Raw genomic sequence first — 20489 nt, forward strand, 5'->3', positions numbered from 1 at the left:
ACCAAACGGAAAACTTAACCAGTTGTTTACAATTGGCTACTGATTTCGTACACTTTAACTATGTGCTTAAAGATGCACTCTTACTCCTAAAAAAGATTTACCACAATAAATACAATTGTTTTCGTATACTAAAAAGGATGAATACATGTCGTAAACAATGGTTCTTATGAAGTATACAAAGTTTAATTTGAAAGAAAGGTGCAGAAAACACAGGATTTCTACCTTATATGACAATAGTAGATCACAGTAAATCTTTAGGCACTCACCAATCATTTAATATTTTTGCGTTTTCAGCTTTAAAATACACGGCTACAATCTTGTTATCAGTAATTAATATTTTCCATAAATGCAATTTCAATAAGTAGCTAAAGGTTTATCACTCAAAATTTATGTTTGTTATACATGTGTATGTATTGATTTTGAATAAAAATGTCACTTTAAGCTCTGGTTTATGGCCGCATTACCTTAAAATTAACGAAAACTGAAAAAAATAATGTGTTCCCTCTACGTACTCATCATGACCTCTAGCAGTGATGTTATATGCTTGAGCCAAACAAATAGGTTGTTTTTGTTTCACTGCAAACAAGGGTTGGTAATCGAGATTCGTTTTTCCCCAGTTGTGCATGAATGTGATTTTCTGTAAAGTCTAAATAACATCCAGTAGAGGATGCAGGCAGGGCTAATTATATATGATATGTCACTTAGGTAAGGGTAAGTTCGGGTTAAGGTCAGGTAGTGGCACATACCTCATATATATATATGTCACTTAGGTTAGGGTAAGTTCAGGTTAAGGTCAGGTAGAGGCACATACCTCATATATACATATATATATATATATATATATATGTCACTTAGGTTAGGGTAAGTTTGGGTTAAGGTCAGGTAGTGGCACATACCCCATATATTTGTCACTAAGGCTAGGGTAAATTCGGGTTAAGGTCAGGTAGTGGCACATACCTCATATATATGTCACTAAGGCTAGGGTAAGTTCGGGTTAAGGTCAGGTAGTGGGACATACCCCATATTTGTGTCACTTAGGCTAGGGTAAGTTCGGGTTAAGTTCAGGTAGTGGCACATACCTCATATATATATATGTTACTTAGGCTAGGGTAAGTTCGGGTTAAGGTCAGGTAGTGGCACATACCTCATATATATATATATGTCACTTAGGTTAGGGTAAGTTCAGGTTAAGGTCAGGTAGTGGCACATACCTCATATATATATATATATGTCACTTAGGCTAGGGTAAGTTCGGGTTAAGGTCAGGCAGTGGCACATACCTCATATATATGTCACTTAGGTTTGGGTAAGTTCGGGTTAAGGTCAGGTAGTGGCACATACCTCATATATATATATGTCACTTAGGCTAGGGTAAGTTCGGGTTAAGGTCAGGAAGTGGCACATACCTCATATATATATATATGTCACTTAGGCTAGGGTAAGTTCGGGTTAAGGTCAGGCAGTGGGACATACCTCATATATATATATATGTCACTTAGGCTAGGGTAAGTTCGGGTTAAGGTCAGGTAGTGGCACATACCTCATATATATATATATGTCACTTAGGTTAGGGTTAGTTCAGGTTAAGGTCAGGCAGTGGCACATACCTCATATATGATGTCACTTAGGTTAGGGTAAGTTCGGGTTAAGGTCAGGTAGTGGGACATACCCCATATATATGTCACTTAGGCTAGGGTAAGTTCGGGTTAAGGTCAGGTAATGGCACATACCTCATATATATGTCACTTAGGCTAGGGTTAGTTCGGGTCAAGGTCAGGTAGTGGGACATACCTCACATATATGCCATTTAGGTAAGGGTAAGTTTGGGTTAAGGTCAGGTAGTTGCACATACCTCATATATATGTCACTTAGGTTAGGGTAAGTTCGGGTTAAAGTCAGGTAGTGGGACATACCTCATATATATGCCATTTAGGTTAGGGTTTGTTCGGGTTAAGGTCAGGTAGTGGCACATAACAGCCGCCGTATTAGAACATTTATATAAGTAGGCCCGACGTATTCCCCCTATACTGGACGTTATATAGAGAGCACTATATATAATTTTCTCACTATACAATTGTCAACAATTTGTCTGAGTAGGACATTATGGAATCGCAGACGATGGCAAAACTTCAGGGGCAAATCATTGTAAAATTACACCAATCTACATCTACCAGCACTTGAAAAAAAAAGGCCTACCCATATTCCAAGTGCCGATAAATAACGAGATCTGGTCGATATCCGTCTCGGTAGAGTGCATATTCTTCATCTGTCGTATCTGAAGACAGAAGTTTTCACGCATGTGGGGGTCGTGAAACGCGTACGTCTGCTTGTTCTTGCCGTCCAAGATTACATCGAGGTTACATTTGTCTTTGGTGCTCTTTATGAGATGGAGGACTGAAATAAAGATTGAAGCATGTTTATACCGTATTAACCCTTTGCATGCTGGGTAAATTGTCGTCTGCTCAAAAATGTCGTCTGGTTTATTCTAAATTTCTTTCGATTTACTTAAAACTTTGGGCATATATTGACTGAGTGGCAAACAGCTTGGAACCTGACCAGGCGCCGAGTTACTCGGCATCTGGTCTGGTTCCAAGCTTTTTGCAAAGCCTTTAAAATCGCCATTAGCAGCCTAAGGGTTAAAGATTCTATCCATCTAATAATATAATAATGTATAATACTAACTAATTGAGTGCAAATAGTAAGCTTTCGCCTATGAATATTGCTGAATGCAAAAAAATGGCAATGGATAACTCTTAGTTAGGAGTTAAGTATCTTTGACTTGACTTTAAACCACCGAAACCTATCTGGATATTTTATACTTGAAACTTGAAAATAGTCAATCCAGCAAAATCACCACTTCACACACTTTCAGGAAAATTCACTCCTGAAAACAATGATGAATCTATTTCCTGTATTAATTATTCATAAAGACTTAGTTCATGCTGTCTAAGTGCATAAGGATGTCTTTTGTGAAACAGTTCAAGTGGAGGTAATTGCAGAGATATTACCAAGTGCTTTTGTAAAGACATGATATACACTAATTTAGTAAAGGACAAAATAGCTTATATTAAAGGGACTGAAAGTTGGTTGAATAACATATTGTATATATATCCAAAGTTGAAAGTTTTTGGTTTGTATGTATTGACAAGACTTTAATAAGATAAGTTGAAGGCCTAAAATAAAAAATAATTCTGGTTTAGGTTACCCTTCCCTGCCCACGGTTACGCACAAACACTACTAGTCAGTTGCTTAATTTTTTATTTTATTTTGTTGCGTTTTTTACATGATGTTTAAAACATTCAAAGCTTTATACTGAAGATAACTTTAACGCTATACAAGATGTAACCCTAACCAGGGTAAACACATAATATTTCATTTTTTGCCTATGTATATGTAGCAATATATACAACTAATTGCGTATGTTTCCATTCTGCGATAATTTTCATCGGCGATCTTAGATCGGAAATTATGTCCATACAAAAGACTCCCATGACAACCAGTGATCAGGTACATGTGGTGTGTAGCTTGAAGAAGAATTATATTGTAGATTCCAGTCCCATGACCTGCACTCAGGAAGTGTAAAGCATGAGGTAAAAATAGATTCCAATCACATGACCTGCACTCAAGTAGTGTAGTGTGAGGTAAAAATAGATTCCAGTCACATGACCTGCACTCAAGAAGTCTATAGAATGAGGTAAAAATAGATTCCAGTCACATGACCTGCACTCAAGTAGTGTATAGTGTGAGGTAAAAATAGATTCCAGTCACATGACCTGTACTCAGGTAGTGTAAAATATGAGGTAAAAGTAGATTCCAGTCACATGACCTGCACTTTGGTAGTGTAAAGCATGATGTAAAAATAGATTCCAGTCACATGACCTGCACTCCAGTAGTCTATAGAATGAGGTAAAAATAGATTCCAGTCACATGACCTGCACTCAAGTAGTGTATAGTGTGAGGTAAAAATAGATTCCAGTCACATGAACTGCACTCAAGTAGTGTATAGTGTGAGGTAAAAATAGATTCCAGTCACATGACCTGTACTCAGGTAGTGTAAAATATGAGGTAAAAGTAGATTCCAGTCACATGACCTGCACTTTGGTAGTGTAAAGCATGATGTAAAAATAGATTCAAGTCACATGACCTGCACTCCAGTAGTCTATAGTGTGAGGTAAAAATAGATTCCAGTCACATGACCTGCACTCCAGTAGCCTATAGAATGAGGTAAAAATAGATTCCAGTCACATGACCTGCACTCAAGTAGTGTATAGTGTGAGGTAAAAATAGATTCCAGTCACATGAACTGCACTCAAGTAGTGTATAGTGTGAGGTAAAAATAGATTCCAGTCACATGACCTGTACTCAGGTAGTGTAAAATATGAGGTAAAAGTAGATTCCAGTCACATGACCTGCACTTTGGTAGTGTAAAGCATGATGTAAAAATAGATTCAAGTCACATGACCTGCACTCATGTAGTGTAAAAAATGAAGTAAAAATATATATCAGTCACATGACCTGCACTCAGGTAGTGTAAAGCATGAGGTAAAAATAGATTCAAGTCATATGACCTGCACTCAGGTAGTGTAAAGCATGAGGTAAAAGTAGATTCCAGTCACATGACCAGCATTCCAGTAGTGTATAGTGTGAGGTAAAAGTAGATTCCAGTCACATGCATACATGCCATATTTTCAGGAGACCATTCAGGGGGATTTGTTCAAAAGGCTGAAAATTCAGGGGGATTTTGGTTGTATTCAGGGGGATTTTTTTAGCAGGTCTAAGTTGGCGAAATTTTAAAGTATTTTTAGACGCAAGTACGAAAAAACGTATTCACATATAGTTTGCTTTGGAAACCTCTTAACTTTTTCATTATACAGAATTATTTTTTGTCATGATTTATCATATTCTTATGATACACTGTCATGTCATACTGTAATGCACTTGCAGAACAAAATATGTCATTGGAAAAATATGTTTTCGAGACAATTAAATAAAATTTACCTTCCTCCAAAGTCTTTTAAAAAATTGTGCTTAATTCTATCAGCTTGATGACTTTCAGACAATAAGAGAATCAAATAAATAATTTTAATTTCTTTCGTCCAAAATAGTAATATTTCTTTGCCTTTGATAATTACTACAAATTAATTGATCACTTGTTGTAAAAGTTTCCTTTTGGCATTTCACCCTTGTGGAGTTGTTTCTTTACCATTCAGTTTCACTCACATACTGTGGTTTCACTTTCTTTGTCATTATTGCCTGATGTAAAATTTCTAAAAAAAAAACATTTTTTTTTTTTAAAGTCCGGGGGATTTTTATCTCCCGCCGGGAGACCAGGGGGTGGATCGAAATTCCGGGGGATTTTTCCCCCCGCCGGGGGATATGGCATGTATGCACATGACCTGCACTCTGGTAGTGTAAAGCATAAGGTAAAAGTAGATTCCAGTCACACGACCTGCATTCCAGTAGTGTATAGTGTGAGGTATAAATAGATTCCAGTCACATGACCTGCACTTGGTGTACAGCATGAGGTAAAAGTGGATTCCAGTCGCATGACCTGCACTCAGGTAGTGTAAAGCATAATATAAAAGTGGATTCCAGTCGCATGACCTGCACTCAGGTAGTGTAAAGCATAAGGTAAAAGTAGATTCCAGTCACATGACCTGCACTCCAGTGTAAAGCATGAGGTAAAAGTGGATTCCAGTCGCATGACCTGCACTCAGGTAGTGTAAAGCATCATGTAAAAGTGGATTCCAGTCGCATGACCTGCACTCAGGTAGTGTAAAGCATAAGGTAAAAGTAGATTCCAGTCACACGACCAGCATTCCAGTAGTGTATAGTGTGAGGTATAAATAGATTCCAGTCACATGACCTGCACTTCGGTGTACAGCATGAGGTAAAAATAGATTCCAGTCACATGACCTGCACTCCGGTGTAAAGCATGAGGTAAAAATAGATTCAAGTCATATGACCTGCACTCCGGTAGTGTAAAGCATAAGGTAAAAGTAGATTCCAGTCACATGACCTGCACTCCGGTAGTGTAAAAAATGAGGTAAAAATAGATAACAGTCACATGCGTGTTCCATTTTTGGGCAATTCTTGAACTCTCCACAACAACAATTCAAATTTCTACAACTTTATTCTCAACATCTATGTTTAGTAGAAAACCCTGGTAATTTCTTTATGGGTTTTCTAATTTGCGGAATAATCGGATAGTTCTAAATGTTAAAAGATGTTCAAATATTGATATTGATTAAACCATATGTAATTTCAGTCCCTTGATGTAATGAATGCACATAAGTGTAAAAAATTCTGATATTTAAGAGGCACAATATACATATTTGATACACTTCATAGATGCAAAAATAGCGTATGATTTGTATAAAAATAAAAAAACTATAAGCGATATGTTGGCTCTTTATCAACTTGGGACTTTGTGGCCCTGTACATGTACATGCTACAGTCGAATCCCGCTGGCTCGAACTCCAAGCGACCAGCCAAAATACCTTGAGCCTCATGAACTTGAGCCAAGCAGTAATGCTAACATTTATTAGAACAAATTCGGTCCTATCATCTAGTTTGAGCCAACGAGTTTGAGCCAACAAGAAAATCGAACCTAGATAGTTCGAGCCAACGAGGGTTGTCTGTATATGAATGAAAAGAAAACCCATTTATAAGGGCGATTTTAACTGAACACAAATCATATGTTTATGTATATGTCTCATTCATTCCAATTGAATGAGTTAAACATAATAATGCATTATTTTTTTTTAAATACATCTTTCAAGTGTTTATATTGTGCCATTTTTAGACATCATCTAGCTTTGCAAAATGGGTCAATGCTCAGCATGCATACATGCCATATCCCCTGGCGGGGGGAAATATCCCCCTGAATTTCGATCCATCCCCCGGTTTCCCTGCGTAAAAATCCCCCGGAATTATTATTTATATTTTTTAGAGATTTTACATCAGGCAATAATGACAAAGTGAAATCACAGTATGTGAGTGAAACTGAATGTAAAGAAACAACTCCTCAAGGGTGAAATTACTGTTTAAAAAGGTTTGATAAATGCCAAAAGGAAACCTTAACAACAAGTGATCAATTAATTTGAAGTAATGATCAAAGGCAAAGAAATATTACTATTTTGGAAAAGGAAGAAATTAATAATATTCATTCCATTCTCTTAGTGTCTGAACGTCATCATAGCTGATAGTATTAGGCAGAATCTTTTAAAAGACTTTGGAGGAAGGTAAATTTAATTTACAGTATTACAGTATGACATGACAGTGTATCATAAGAATATGATAAATCATGACTTAAAATAATTCTGTATAATGAAAATGTTAGAGGTTTTCATAGCAAAATATATGTGAATACATTTTTTCGTACTTCTAATTTTTTTTTGAAATTTCGCCAACTTAAACCTGCTAAAAAAATCCCCCTGAATACTACCAAATTCCCCCTAAATTTCAGCCTTTCTGAACAAGTCCCCCTGAATGGTCTCCAGAAAATATGGCATGTATGAGCATGCTGTAAAAAATAATATAAAAACACAGATTTAAAAAATAAATAAATGGAGTAATCATTTAAATAAGATATAACGTCTCAATAAAAATCTGTGACTTAAGTTAACTCTAATTCATATTGAAGAACATTTTTATCTTTTAATTGAAAATTCAAAATGAAATTGTTTAAAAGAGATATTATATTTACAAAGTCATAATACATGCATACAACGATACCATTTATAGATACAATCCATGAAGATTCAGAAAAAATAGAATATGAGATTGGCATTCAACAAAACATCATATTGATCTAGCAAATCAATTTCAAAAGGCATATTACGAGGTTGCTTGCACATTCAATAAGAAAACTTACGATCATTCAATCATTGATAATTCAATGATGCGTAACTTACTTCGATCATGATCGATTAGTCGGTGAGGCGTTTCTTCTTCAGGCGATTTACTTGAAGAAGTGTTGCGTTCTTGCAAATAACACAAGTGTATTACCTTATTAAAATTTATTATACGAACAACATTTTAGATCTTAATAAAGGCTCTTTGATTCCTCACATTGTTATGAACAGCGCATTGGAACCATTTTTTAATAAAGTATTTTAGTCATGACTTCAATTATCTAAAATTGGTATTAAAATCATAAATGACAACACATTGATTTTTATTTCTTCATCTTCATTTTTATTTTTAACACTGGATAAAGTTAAAATCACTAAAATATGCAGCAAAATAGTGATCTAAAATGACACGAAGAAGATTTCAATTTAATTATGAATAAAATCAAGTAAAATCTTTATTGAGCCATCCCCTAAGTTAAATTGGCTAACTGGATAAATAACAAAATTGAGCATCAAAATATTTTTTTAAAGATTAGACATTTAGTCCTCATTTTTTTCTAAATTCATTAAGAGTATGGTGTCTTTTAAGCAAAAGTACCGTAAAGATAAAATGCAATCAATAAGAGTTTGTTCTATGATATCGGGTTTCATTAAGAACAAACCGCAAAATGAAAAGGGAAAACGCAACTTTCCCTTTTCAGCATGGTAACATTTTTATTCAACAGAAACCCTTTGTAATGTCCTCAAAGCATTTCTGTAGGATTAGAAATATCTTTGGAAATATTACCAAACACTTCATAGTATAGTATTGAAGAGTTATAGTGTGGTTTTCAACATTTCTTGTAATATTCCCAAAAGTATCCATATTATGCCAAGTTTTTATGGGAATATTACCAATTTGATCTTGAAAATTTGGTAACATTACCAAAACATTTTTTGAAAATATTTCCAAACACTTTGTAATATAGTATCGAAGAGTTATGGTGTGGTTTTCAACATTTCTGGTAATATTCCCAAAAGTATCCGTAGAATGTTGAGAGGTTTTCTAAAATTAATAAAAAATAGGGGTTGTCACAAATATTGAAAGTTGTGGTGGGGGTTTCAACATTTGTGGGAACATTCCCAAAATAATCTATACTATGCCGAGATATTTTCTAAAATATTCTTCAACTATGAAAAGTCACAAATATTTGGTAATATTCCCAAAAATAGGTGATGAACATTTTCTGCTATTATTCTGAGTATAATGTCCAGGTTTTCTGGGAATATTACCAATTTGATCTTGAAAATTTGGTAACATTACCAAAACATTTTGAAAATAATTCCAAACACTTTGTAGTATAGTATTGAAAGTTGTGGTGGGAGTTTCAACATTTGTGGGAACATTCCCAACTTCAACATTTGTGGGAACATTCCCAAAATAATCAATACTTTGCCGAGAGATTTTCTAAAATATTCTTCAACGATGAAAAGTCACAAATATTTGGTAATATTCCCCAAAATAGGTGATGAACATTTTCTGCTATTATTGTTCAGGTTTTCTGGGAATATTTCCAATTTGATCTTGAAAAGTTGGTAACATTACCAAAACATTTTGAAAATATTTCCAAACACTTTGTAATATAGTATCGAAGAGTTATGGTGTGGTTTTCAACATTTCTGGTAATATTCCCAAAAGTATCCGTAGAATGTTGAGAGGTTTTCTAAAATTAATAAAAAATAGGGGTTGTCACAAATATTTGGTAATTTTTCTGAATTATGAACATATTCGGCTAACATTTTAAAATTCGTCTTGAAAATAATGTCCAGGTTTTCTGGAAATATTACCAAAGTTAATCTTGAAATTTCTGGTAACATTACCAAAACCTTTCGGGAATATTACCAAACATTTCAAAGTATAGTATTTAAAGTTATAGTGGGGGTTTTAACATTTTTGGGAACATTCCCAAAACCATCGATATTATGCCGAGAATTTTTCAAAAATATTCTTCAACTATGAAAACTCCACAAATAGTTTATGTAGGACCAAACAGTTCATAGTATAGTATTGAAAACTGGGGCTTTTCAACATTTTTAAGAACATTCCCAAAATCATCCATATTATGCCGAGAGATTTTCTATATCATTCTTAAACTAGAATTGTCACAAATATTTGGTAATATTCCCAAAATGAATTACGAACATTTTCCGTTATCGTTCTCAAATTCATCCTGAATACAATTATATTATCTTGAAATATTTGGAAACATTACCAAAACTTTTTTGGGCATATCAAAAGATGAATTGAAATAAAATAATCCAAACGAAAAAGCTCCACGTGGGCTGCTGTAGGACATGAAATATTCTGGAAATATTACCAAAATCTTCATTGCATAGTATTAAAATTAACAGCAGGTTTTTCAGCATGTTTGTAATATTCCCAGAATAATCTAAAGTATGACTAAAATTGTTCTAAACATTTCTAAAACATGCAATATTCGCAAATGTTTGGTAATATTTCCAATAAAAATATAAAAATTTTATAACAAGAGATGTTTGTCAAACATTAATCCCCACCACCCCCTGAGCGCCATGTTGTCAGGATTATTTGAACAATCGAAATATGCATGGACTTAAATGACAGCTGATTGGTCATTGCCATTGGATGACTTTAAGGCAGTTTAAAGATTATGACTATTCAAAGTGTGAGGATGTAGACAAAGTGTTCAATCGTGTTCAGATGATAACAGATATTTGCAGATAAAATGTGTCCTCTTAGAAGGGAATAAGTAAATACGACAACATTTTAATGGCGAATATGAGTTATGACCATGACGTTTGACTCTAATAAGCGATGATTGATAGATAACATAGATTACATATTCCTGGTTGTTTAAACCTACTAGAATGTTATTTCAGTATTACAGGTATGTCTCTTGCAATTTTACAATTTGACAATAATTATTTTAAATACAAGTGTGGACTTTCGCATATTATGATTTAAAAAAAACACAGAAAAGAACAGAACAGACGTTTATAAGTCAAATACATCAGAACATCGTCTAAACACATACACTTAGGTTTTTTGATATCAAATGCTTGTACATGGTTAGTGCTATGGTTAAATACACAAATATGTTGACGTAAAGGCAGCAGTATCAGAGGATGAACTAAATTAATAATTACTGTATTATAATAATTATAATTATTAGGAATAACATTACGAATACATACTGTTTCTTTAACATAATCGCAGAGCTTAACCAGCTCACATTTATTGACAGAGTTAAATATATTTCTGGGAATATTACCAACTAAATCTTGAAAGGTTTGGTAACATAATCAAAACAATTCGGGGATGTTACCAGATGAAGTGAAATACAAATATGATTATTTGACAAACATACAAACACCCAACAGACAAATAGAACTTAAGATGCAAAACTAGACATGCTGGTTTTACGACTCTTGCTAATTTACTGCCGGAGATACATGTGACAAAATGTTTTGTGACAGCTGAATGAACCGACGAACATACAGACAAGTGAAATCTATTTGCCTCTCAGACTGGGGCATTTAAATGAATAGCAGTATTGAACATTCTTCGGTTATAACACATACAGTTTTAAAAAATTATTCACAACGTGAATGACAAACAACTATGTGTATGTTATGAACTGTACATTTAAAGTATGCTTAAATAAAAAAAGTCATCGAGAACATGATTAACATAATTGGTGAATGTTCCATCAGTAAACATGGAGCAGGTTCAATACTTTTTTATTGTTCTATGTTTCTTTCCATATCATTAAAATAAACCTAAAGTATCTGCTTAAAGTTATTTATTCAAGAAAATAATAATACTTCTATCATTCGTTCTCGTCATTTACGAGACATTTTCTTGATCGGAATACTTTATAGTATATGCTAAACAACCTATAGCAAACATTTAAAAGTGGATTTATATTTCCTACAAGGATGTCACTATATCAGACTCTGAGTCAGCTTATGCTGGACACAAATGTTGTTGTAAGAAGGGGTATTTCATACAAACTAATTATGAAAAGAAAATTGAAAAAAAAATATAATAAACACAGAGTAGATGAGCCAAAGCATGATGGCCTTCAAACTGTTATCAAGTGACAATAAAGGATATAAATGTAATATTTCATGAATACCAAAGACGGCACTTTCTCAAATATGTCAGGCTTTATGCACAGAGCAGTGGATAAATAAAAAAAAACTCCATCACAGAAATCACAGGAAGAACTTTAATAATGAGTTATGTAGGGTAAGAGCTTAGCATACTGGAATGGCTCTCGAGAGACCAAGACTAGATTCCCGACTTCGCCATTGACCGATTCTCTCTGTTCAAAAAATGAAACTTGAATTATTTACTTACTAAAATAAAATAGGCTTTAAGGCAAAGCAAAAGTAAATAAAAAATAACTCAATCATAAAATGTACAAATATTTACAAAATGTAAACACAATGTAAGCTTACTGAAATACAAAAACAAGGTTTAAAAGATATGTACAGGCACACTGTTATCTGATATTTATGATCATACCAAATATATCAGGTTTTAGATGTCTGAAGCTTGTTTGGAACAATACGAAGCTACGGACTGATTTATAAGTTGAATCTGAATTTCCGATAATTGTATTACGTTGTCTTTCTTACATCCTTCGAATTTTGCAATTAAAAATCGACGATTAATTTTCATTTTGTCCAAGGGATTCAAAATCACGCTCTGTTTTTTTTTTACGTCGAGAGAACTTGTTAGTTTTCCGACTGGCCGACGGGCAAAGGTCATCATGTTTCCCTCCATTTCCCCAATATACACACTCTGGTTTGTATATTCCACATCTGCCACCTGAAGACGAACCAAACATATAAGTATTTCCTAGATTTTATAGATGTGGTGTATTCTTAAAATTACAGTGTATACTACATATTGCCATTACAGCCAAAATCCAATTAATGATCATTTTAAGTTCAGTATATTTGTTATATAATGTCTTATACTTTAACAGGCAAACGGTTTGTTATATAATGTTTCATACTTTAATAGACAAATGGCTTTATATTTCTGTATTTATACTTGAACATACCGTCATATGGTCTGCTACTTCGGCTAAAGTTTCAGTTTCTGCTGTCTGAAAATATAGTTTTGAATCCTGCTGTACTAAAATAACGATTAACTTTATAAAAAGCATATAACAAACAGAGGTGGGGAAACCATAATAAAAATATGCTGGACGGAGGCGGGATTCGAATCCGCAACAGCGTGATTTTAAAGTATATGGTCTAACCACAGGACCGGGGCTCTAAAGCAATTGCAAAAGTATACTTTGCTCTTAAGTATGTATGATTTTTTTTTTGCACTATTTCTTCGGTTGCCAAATTCATGAATATGGCTGAGTATTATATTGCATATTGTTATTATTTTGCATACAACATGAATGTGATATGCAATACATGTATGCCACTTGCCAAGTTTTCATTTGAATACTGGTAGGAAAGTTTCAGTTCATTACTAAAATCATTTATTATGCTCAGTTATAATTGTTACATAAAATAAGATTTTGCCAGTTATCTTTGGTAAAGAAATCATGGAAAATAAACATTAATAATTTAGCATGTATAAGTTGTTTTTCTTAAATTCAATTACTATTTTCATACAATCTTTACAACTACTGAACTATAACTTTAACTTAATTTTGCGATTGGCCATTTCCTTTTTTTAGTTGGAAGTGTTTAGCTAATTCGATTACGTATCAACGTTATTATTAGTATCCTACATGGCCGAGAGCGTAAGATAGGTTCATTACCAACCTGTGCGTCGGGTGTTTTGTGGAAACGAGGTTTACTCGAGGTTTACTGAGTTTTTAGAACACCCTGAGCGAGTGTTGGGACGAACCTTTCTTATACGGGCGGCTATGGTATATGCTTTTTCTCCCATCTCAGTTTAACAAAATGAGGTAAAAATGTATTTTTTACTTGAACTCTTTATGACAATAAAAAAGTACAGTTGAACACCGTTAATTGAAAATCATAGGGACCCAAAAATATTTAGGGATAACGATATTTCGGATTAACAACTTTCATAAAATTGACAGCGTTCGCGAATAATAGATGACGTGATATACTAAGTCGTGAAGATTGCAATTTCGGTTACACGTTACCAATATGATACATTCGGTTTGAGTGATATTTCGTATACAAAAATATTTGTTGATTTATTATGTACTAAATGACAAATAATTTTTTTTTTACTTCTTCATTAAAACATAAAACGTTTAAAACAAATTGACAGCACATGTATGCATTCGGAACATAGTACGGATTATTCGGTAGCGGGTTAAGTGAGCAATGCGTATTTTCGATTTATATTCATGTTGTGTTAACCAGAAATTATATACACACTACATCACCTAAATGAATTGCTAATTTTCTGACATCGATGATTGTAAAATACGCGTGCTCAATTTCATTCTTTAACAAGCTCCATTGTCACCCCAAGCCCATGCCCTAGTGTAATTGAAGTATGGTGTGAAAAACTATGACATGATAAGGTTCGAAATAAGAATTGATAAATAGGTGTGAAATACCAAATCGGGCCCGTAATTTTAACTTGGGAATAGCGATTAATTCGGACTAGCGATTTCGGGTTAAGGATTAAAAATTTAGTTAAACAAAGTAGGAGTAAAATCGGGACCAGAAAAAAAAACAGCGATCAATTCGGATAAACGGTGTTCGGAATAGCAGTGTTCAACTGTATTTAATACGGGTCTTTGTTTTATCTTTGCCCGAGGGCAAGATACTAATTTCCTGCATGGCCAAATTTTTTGATCTACTTATCTGAGGTAGGAGAAAAGTATGTCTATCAAATATTATCAGTCATATGTAATATTAAATGAATTCAGCCTAGTTTTAAGTTGTATTTCTTCAGACAAACAAACCTTATCGAATCTGGCATTGTTTGCTGGTGTAACAATATTTTACCAAAATGCATATTAGTAATAAGAACTACATGAGTTATGAATGTTGACCCTTTGGTTTACTATGATTTATAATATACTTGTCAATCATCTTACACATATATCAACTTTAACACGTTTTCATGATGTAAGCTCATCTTTCTTAAACAGACGAGCTAAAACAAATGCAAGGAATATGGTCATAATAGGTACCCCATTTACTTCTAGGTTGATAAGATGCGGCATTTATGTATGTGGTTAGAGGCTGTGGAGTTTGTTATTTAAGTTGAAGCTATAAACATGCGCATATACATAATAATCATGAGAAATAACGAGCTTCATTGAATATAACTTATTTCCATGTAAGAAACGGTACCTTTGGTAGGGAAGCCCTTGCCCTTGCTGCTGTCTGTTCTGCCATTTTCACTCTTGAGCATTAGACTATTATTCTCTGCATACATTCTGTTTTGGTTTGCCTGAAATATATGTTCATGGCCTCAAAATTTGCCATATTTTTCTAAATCGACATAGAAAATATTGAATAAACATTTTAATAGTACAAAACATAATACTCTCTGAAAATGTGTATAGGCGTATATTCACAGAGAATGCATGTTCATTTTATGAATAATATTTATAGATAAGCATGTGTGCTTTCCTTTTTTTATGTTCTTTATAAGGTTGTTCATATATAAGAAATACTTGTTACAAAATAGAGGGCCTATGCTTATTTATTTACACTACATTAAAAGTTGAACACCGACAAGGTCTCTTAACAGAAATGGAAATATTACGATACAAAAAAAGACATGTCAATAATTAATCAAAATAGTTTAAAACATTTACCATTTTAAGCATTTAAGATTTAACGGCATATTACCTGCATATCTGCAATCTGCCTGTCTTTATTTACCAGTTTTTCTTTCAAATTCAGAATATCCCCTTGTAACTGAAAAATAAACAATTACAATTAAACCCTTATACTATTCAACAACATAATAATGTATGGAATTTCACATTTATCTCAAGTAGTCTTCACGCGTGTGAAAAGAAATTGCTTGTTATATTTGTATTTACAACTTATTGTGTGTGATTTTCCCAGCAAATTAAAAACATTTAAAACATTACTATATTGGCAATCCGGGTACTATACCTCATTTATTTGCCGCGTTTTAGCGATGCACTTCTTTTCGAGGTGATTGATATCGGGATATATGTTGCATCTCGCATCCCTGAAATACAACAAAGTATGGCAGCTCGTAGTGATAATCTGGGCAAAGAGATTGTTCACAGGTGTGCCTAAAATGTTATCATTCCTTGTAACACCATTTAACAATCCTCAAACCACTGATATTAATTTAGTTTTATACATCTAAATACAAAGAAATGGATGTTTGACATGGATTCATAGCAAACGCTACAGACGATCCATTTCAAAATCATGAAATATTTAAATAAATTGAAATAGTGATGACTAAAGAACAACTAGACAAATATAACATTAAAAAACTTCAGAAAAGATACCTAGTTGCGCTAATTAAATAAACAGAACAACAACAGGAAGTCCAATTATGTAAAAAAGATATTGCCAAAAATGCTGCATTAAAAAATACGAATTATTTGGTATTTGCCCGGCTTCCATGTGTCACTTTAAAAAGTCGTGATTAGGAAAGTGCAACTGTCACTTTTTTATAAGTATATGAGCCAGAGTCACAAAGCGTAACAGAACTGTAAACCACCTTGTGTCGTAATGCACCTGGGATTAAGGCTTAGGTTACTTTTACTATAAAAATGTTTTACTAATAAATAGTTAGACGACCTGAAGTAAGTTATAAGTTATTAAGAATGGGCGAAGTGAGCATACATTGAACAATTTTACCTTGAAATCTAACCATTTCAAGAACAGGAATCTGCTTTGCCTGAATCCTGGCTTCGTACCGGAAATAAACTGTTCTAACTTGCATTGAATGCTTTCATCATCTTCAAAGGAAACCTGTTTTGTGGAAAATTGTGAAAGATATTTATTTTAAACAAGATAAATATAATCATCACAACTAGTGCTTGTGAAAAGTTTTATATGATATTATCATTATAATTATTATTTTTAAAAAGGCGTTTATAAACTTTGCTAGGAAAATATGCGTGGCAAAACTTAGTTGCAAATTGCTCATATCAACTCATATAATACTTGATAAATGTTTAATTATAGCATTGCAATTTGTTGATAGAAAGATGATAATAAAAACTAATGTTGTTTGAAAAGCCAAACATAAATTATATGTTTTAAATTAGTAAAATGTGTAAGGAATGCAAATGTGGAACTTAGCGAAAATTGTTTGACAAAGGTATTTTTTACACTGTTTCATGAAGGCAGCAACTGTTTAAAACTGTGCATCCGCTTTTACAAAGGGTTAAAGGCAATAACACCATAACAATCATATCTTTTTACAAATAAACAAAACTATAGTAGTATTTACCTTAATGCAACCAATGCTGCCACAATGAACATGCTTGATTACTCTTCCATTGAATTTTTGTTCTATAGTTTGGACGATATGACCATCAATACTCCACTTCATTGAAAATTCCATTTTACATGCATGCGCTTGCTCAGTGAACTTAGGAATGGAGAGGGCAGTGCGTATGCAAAATAAGACTTTCCCCTGCTAGCCACTGACACTGACGCGATGCAAGTTTGTTCAGCATAATGATGTATAACTAATTCTTGTGATCAGTTTGATAAGCATGGCATTGGGGTAATTTAAGATCTAGCACTCTTGTGGCTGGATAGTTAATGCCAAAATTTAATTGCCATTTACATCCCAGGGGCTTTGTGTCAAAGCCAACTGATTATAGTGCATTAAGTGCCTCGTTTAAGAAATGTTTTACCAATTTATATCATGGTGTAGTTAACTTGTGTGAAATATAAAGAATTCTTTAAAGATAACAATGTCTGTTTAACCGTAAACCATTTAAACTTTCTGATATGATGACGTCTTCGAAAAGGTGTATTTGTGTATAACTCATGAGAGTTGAGCTAATCGTGTTTAAATTAAATAAATCAAATCAATCATTAATATTCCAAGTAAAACATATTTTTATCAATTTCATTAAAATTAAACATGATGCAAATATACTTCAAAATACTTAAATAGCGTTCGTATTCTCTCTCATTGTTCGTAATCAATTAATATATGAAGTTTTATTGAGTCGCTCAAAATTTTGTAATTTCACTCACACAAAAATCGAAATGGACAGATTGCCGGGGAGACGGCTATTATTATCTAACCAGTTTTCTATTTTCAGTAATATATGCTTGTACATTGTTGTCGGCAAGTCAACCAGAACTTGACTTTACAAAGAGACGCATTTTTCAATCCTCAGACTGCAACTGAGTAGCATTTATCTGATGGAACGAAGTGAATGATTAAATAATTTAGGTGTTTATTATAGGTGTTATTGAGATTGGCAATTCAGTTAGCAAGTCATCCATCCTCCATAAATCCCCCAACTTTGGTCAATCCTGCAGTAAGAACAAACAGCGGTCTGCATAGGACTGTAGTAATTATTTCAACTATCATAATTTTACTACTATATACCAGCATGGATAATCAAATCAGCCAGTCACTAGTTTAACAGCGTAATAAACTATGATAGAGCAGGTTTGGTGGGAACTGACCCCTACTAACAAATGTTAGACTCTTTCTTGGAAATTGATAACTGTAGTATAAAAGGATGGTTTCTTTTAATGCATGTTAATTTTCTTTCATTATTTTGTCTGCTGTTATCACCGCGTTTTCATCATCGTACTGTTGTGTTTTCATCATCGTACTGTCTTGTATTTATCATCGTACAATCGTGTAATCATTATTGCACTATAGTGTTTTTATCATCGTACTATCGCGTTTTTTATTGAAGTACAATTGTATTTCCATCATCGCACTGTCATAGTTGTATTACAGAATAGCAGCATGAGCAAGCAAATAGTCAGAATAGAGATCACAATTGAGTAGTAATAGTAGTGGAAGTTGAAGTTGTTGTTGTAGTAGTAGTAACAGTATCAGTAGCAGCAGCAACAGCAGGTAGTAGTAGTAGTAGTAGTAGTAGTAGTAGTAGTAGTAGTAGTAGTAGTAGTAGTAGTAGTAGTAGTAGTAGTAGTAGAAGTAGTAGTAGCAGTAGCAGATCCAATAGCAGGAAGTGTTGTAGAAGTATTATTATTCATAAAAAGACAGGTGCTTTTATAAAGTAAATATGACGTTACGTCATTTTACTTCAGACTGTGCCATTTGCTTTAGGGCTGTGCTATCATTAGTTTTTTTCAAACGACCGATGAGTTTACGAGACGTTTCTTATACATCTGTATTATTTTCATCAAGTTTGACGCAATTATGATTGGAGATTTACAATGATGGTGATCGTATCCGATATTTTTTTCACATGAAGGGCAAATTATTTTATGTGCATGCGCACCGTAAGGCGATAGTATGATGGTAAAAACATGACAGAATGATGGTGAAAACGCGACAGTACGATTATTAAAACAAAACAATCAATGATGTAAATCCCACATACCCATGATGAAAACATGACAGTAAGAAAGTGAAAACATGACAGTACAATGACAAAAACATAACAGTACGATGACAAAAAAGGCAGTAGTGCCATGCTGAAAACATGACATTCCGATGTTAAAAACATGACAGTACTATGGTGAAAACATGACAGTACATGACATTACCATGGTGGTAACATGACAGTACGATTGTGAAAACATGGCATTACCATGACAAAAACCTGACAGTACATTAGTGAAACATGACAGTACGATGGCAAAAAAAGGCAACAGTGCCATGGTGAAAACATGGCATTACGATAGTGAAAACAAGACAGTACGATGGAATAAACATGACATAACCGTGATGAAAACTTGACAGTACGATGGTGAAAACAAGACAGAATGATGGCTAAAAGGCGCAGTCCCATGATGAATAAAATACATTACGATGGTGAAACATAAAAGCAGGATGGTGAAAACATGACAGTACAATTGTGAAAACATGACAGTAAAATGATGAAAAGGAGACAGTATGATGGTGAAAAAAGACAGTACGATGGCGAAAAGGCGACAGTTCTATGAAGAAAACATGACAGTACGATAAAACATGACAGTACGATGGTGAAAACATGACAGTACGATGGTGAAAACATGACAGTACCATGATGGAAACATGATAGTACAATTGTGAAAACATGTAGTTACCATGAATGATTGAATGAATGAATGAATGAATGAATGAATGAATGAATGAATGAAAGTCTTTATTTACAGAGGGTAACCCAATTAGTGTAAACTAATCTTCCTTGGGGCCCTCTAAAGCAATATTTACATACATACAAATACATAATTATATAGCAATATAACAATCAGCATAACAAATTCAAAGTTAGCATTATTCATAAACATGATCAACATGATAACAATGTTACACAACAACATAATACATACATATGGTGGCAGAGGTTTAACTTACAGACTTACATATGGCCATATTTACAATTTTAGCTTTATGACTGTTGATTCGAATTTATCCACTTAGTATAATTTACTGTAAAACTTTTAATACTTTCGCGCTGTCTTATCTCATTTGGAATGTTATTCCATACTTTTACC

At 33.5% G+C, this 20489-nt stretch overlaps 1 protein-coding gene across 1 annotated transcript in view; it reads right to left on the reverse strand.

Annotated features, from left to right (window-relative positions):
- The window catches only part of LOC128218997 (phosphatidylinositol 3,4,5-trisphosphate 5-phosphatase 2A-like), a 39084-nt gene extending 31105 nt beyond the window's left edge, over window positions 1-7979 (reverse strand). The window contains exons 1-2 of the mRNA XM_052926792.1: window positions 7917-7979; window positions 2197-2394 (exon numbers count right to left, since the gene is read on the reverse strand). Coding sequence (XP_052782752.1) covers window positions 2197-2299 — 103 coding nt within the window. The 5' untranslated portion in view covers window positions 2300-2394; window positions 7917-7979. The remainder of the gene's footprint in view (window positions 1-2196; window positions 2395-7916) is intronic.
- Window positions 7980-20489: the final 12510 nt, after the last annotated feature.

This window comes from Mya arenaria, chromosome 15 (genome assembly GCF_026914265.1).
Source record: "Mya arenaria isolate MELC-2E11 chromosome 15, ASM2691426v1".
Classification (NCBI taxonomy): Eukaryota; Metazoa; Mollusca; class Bivalvia; order Myida; family Myidae; genus Mya; species Mya arenaria.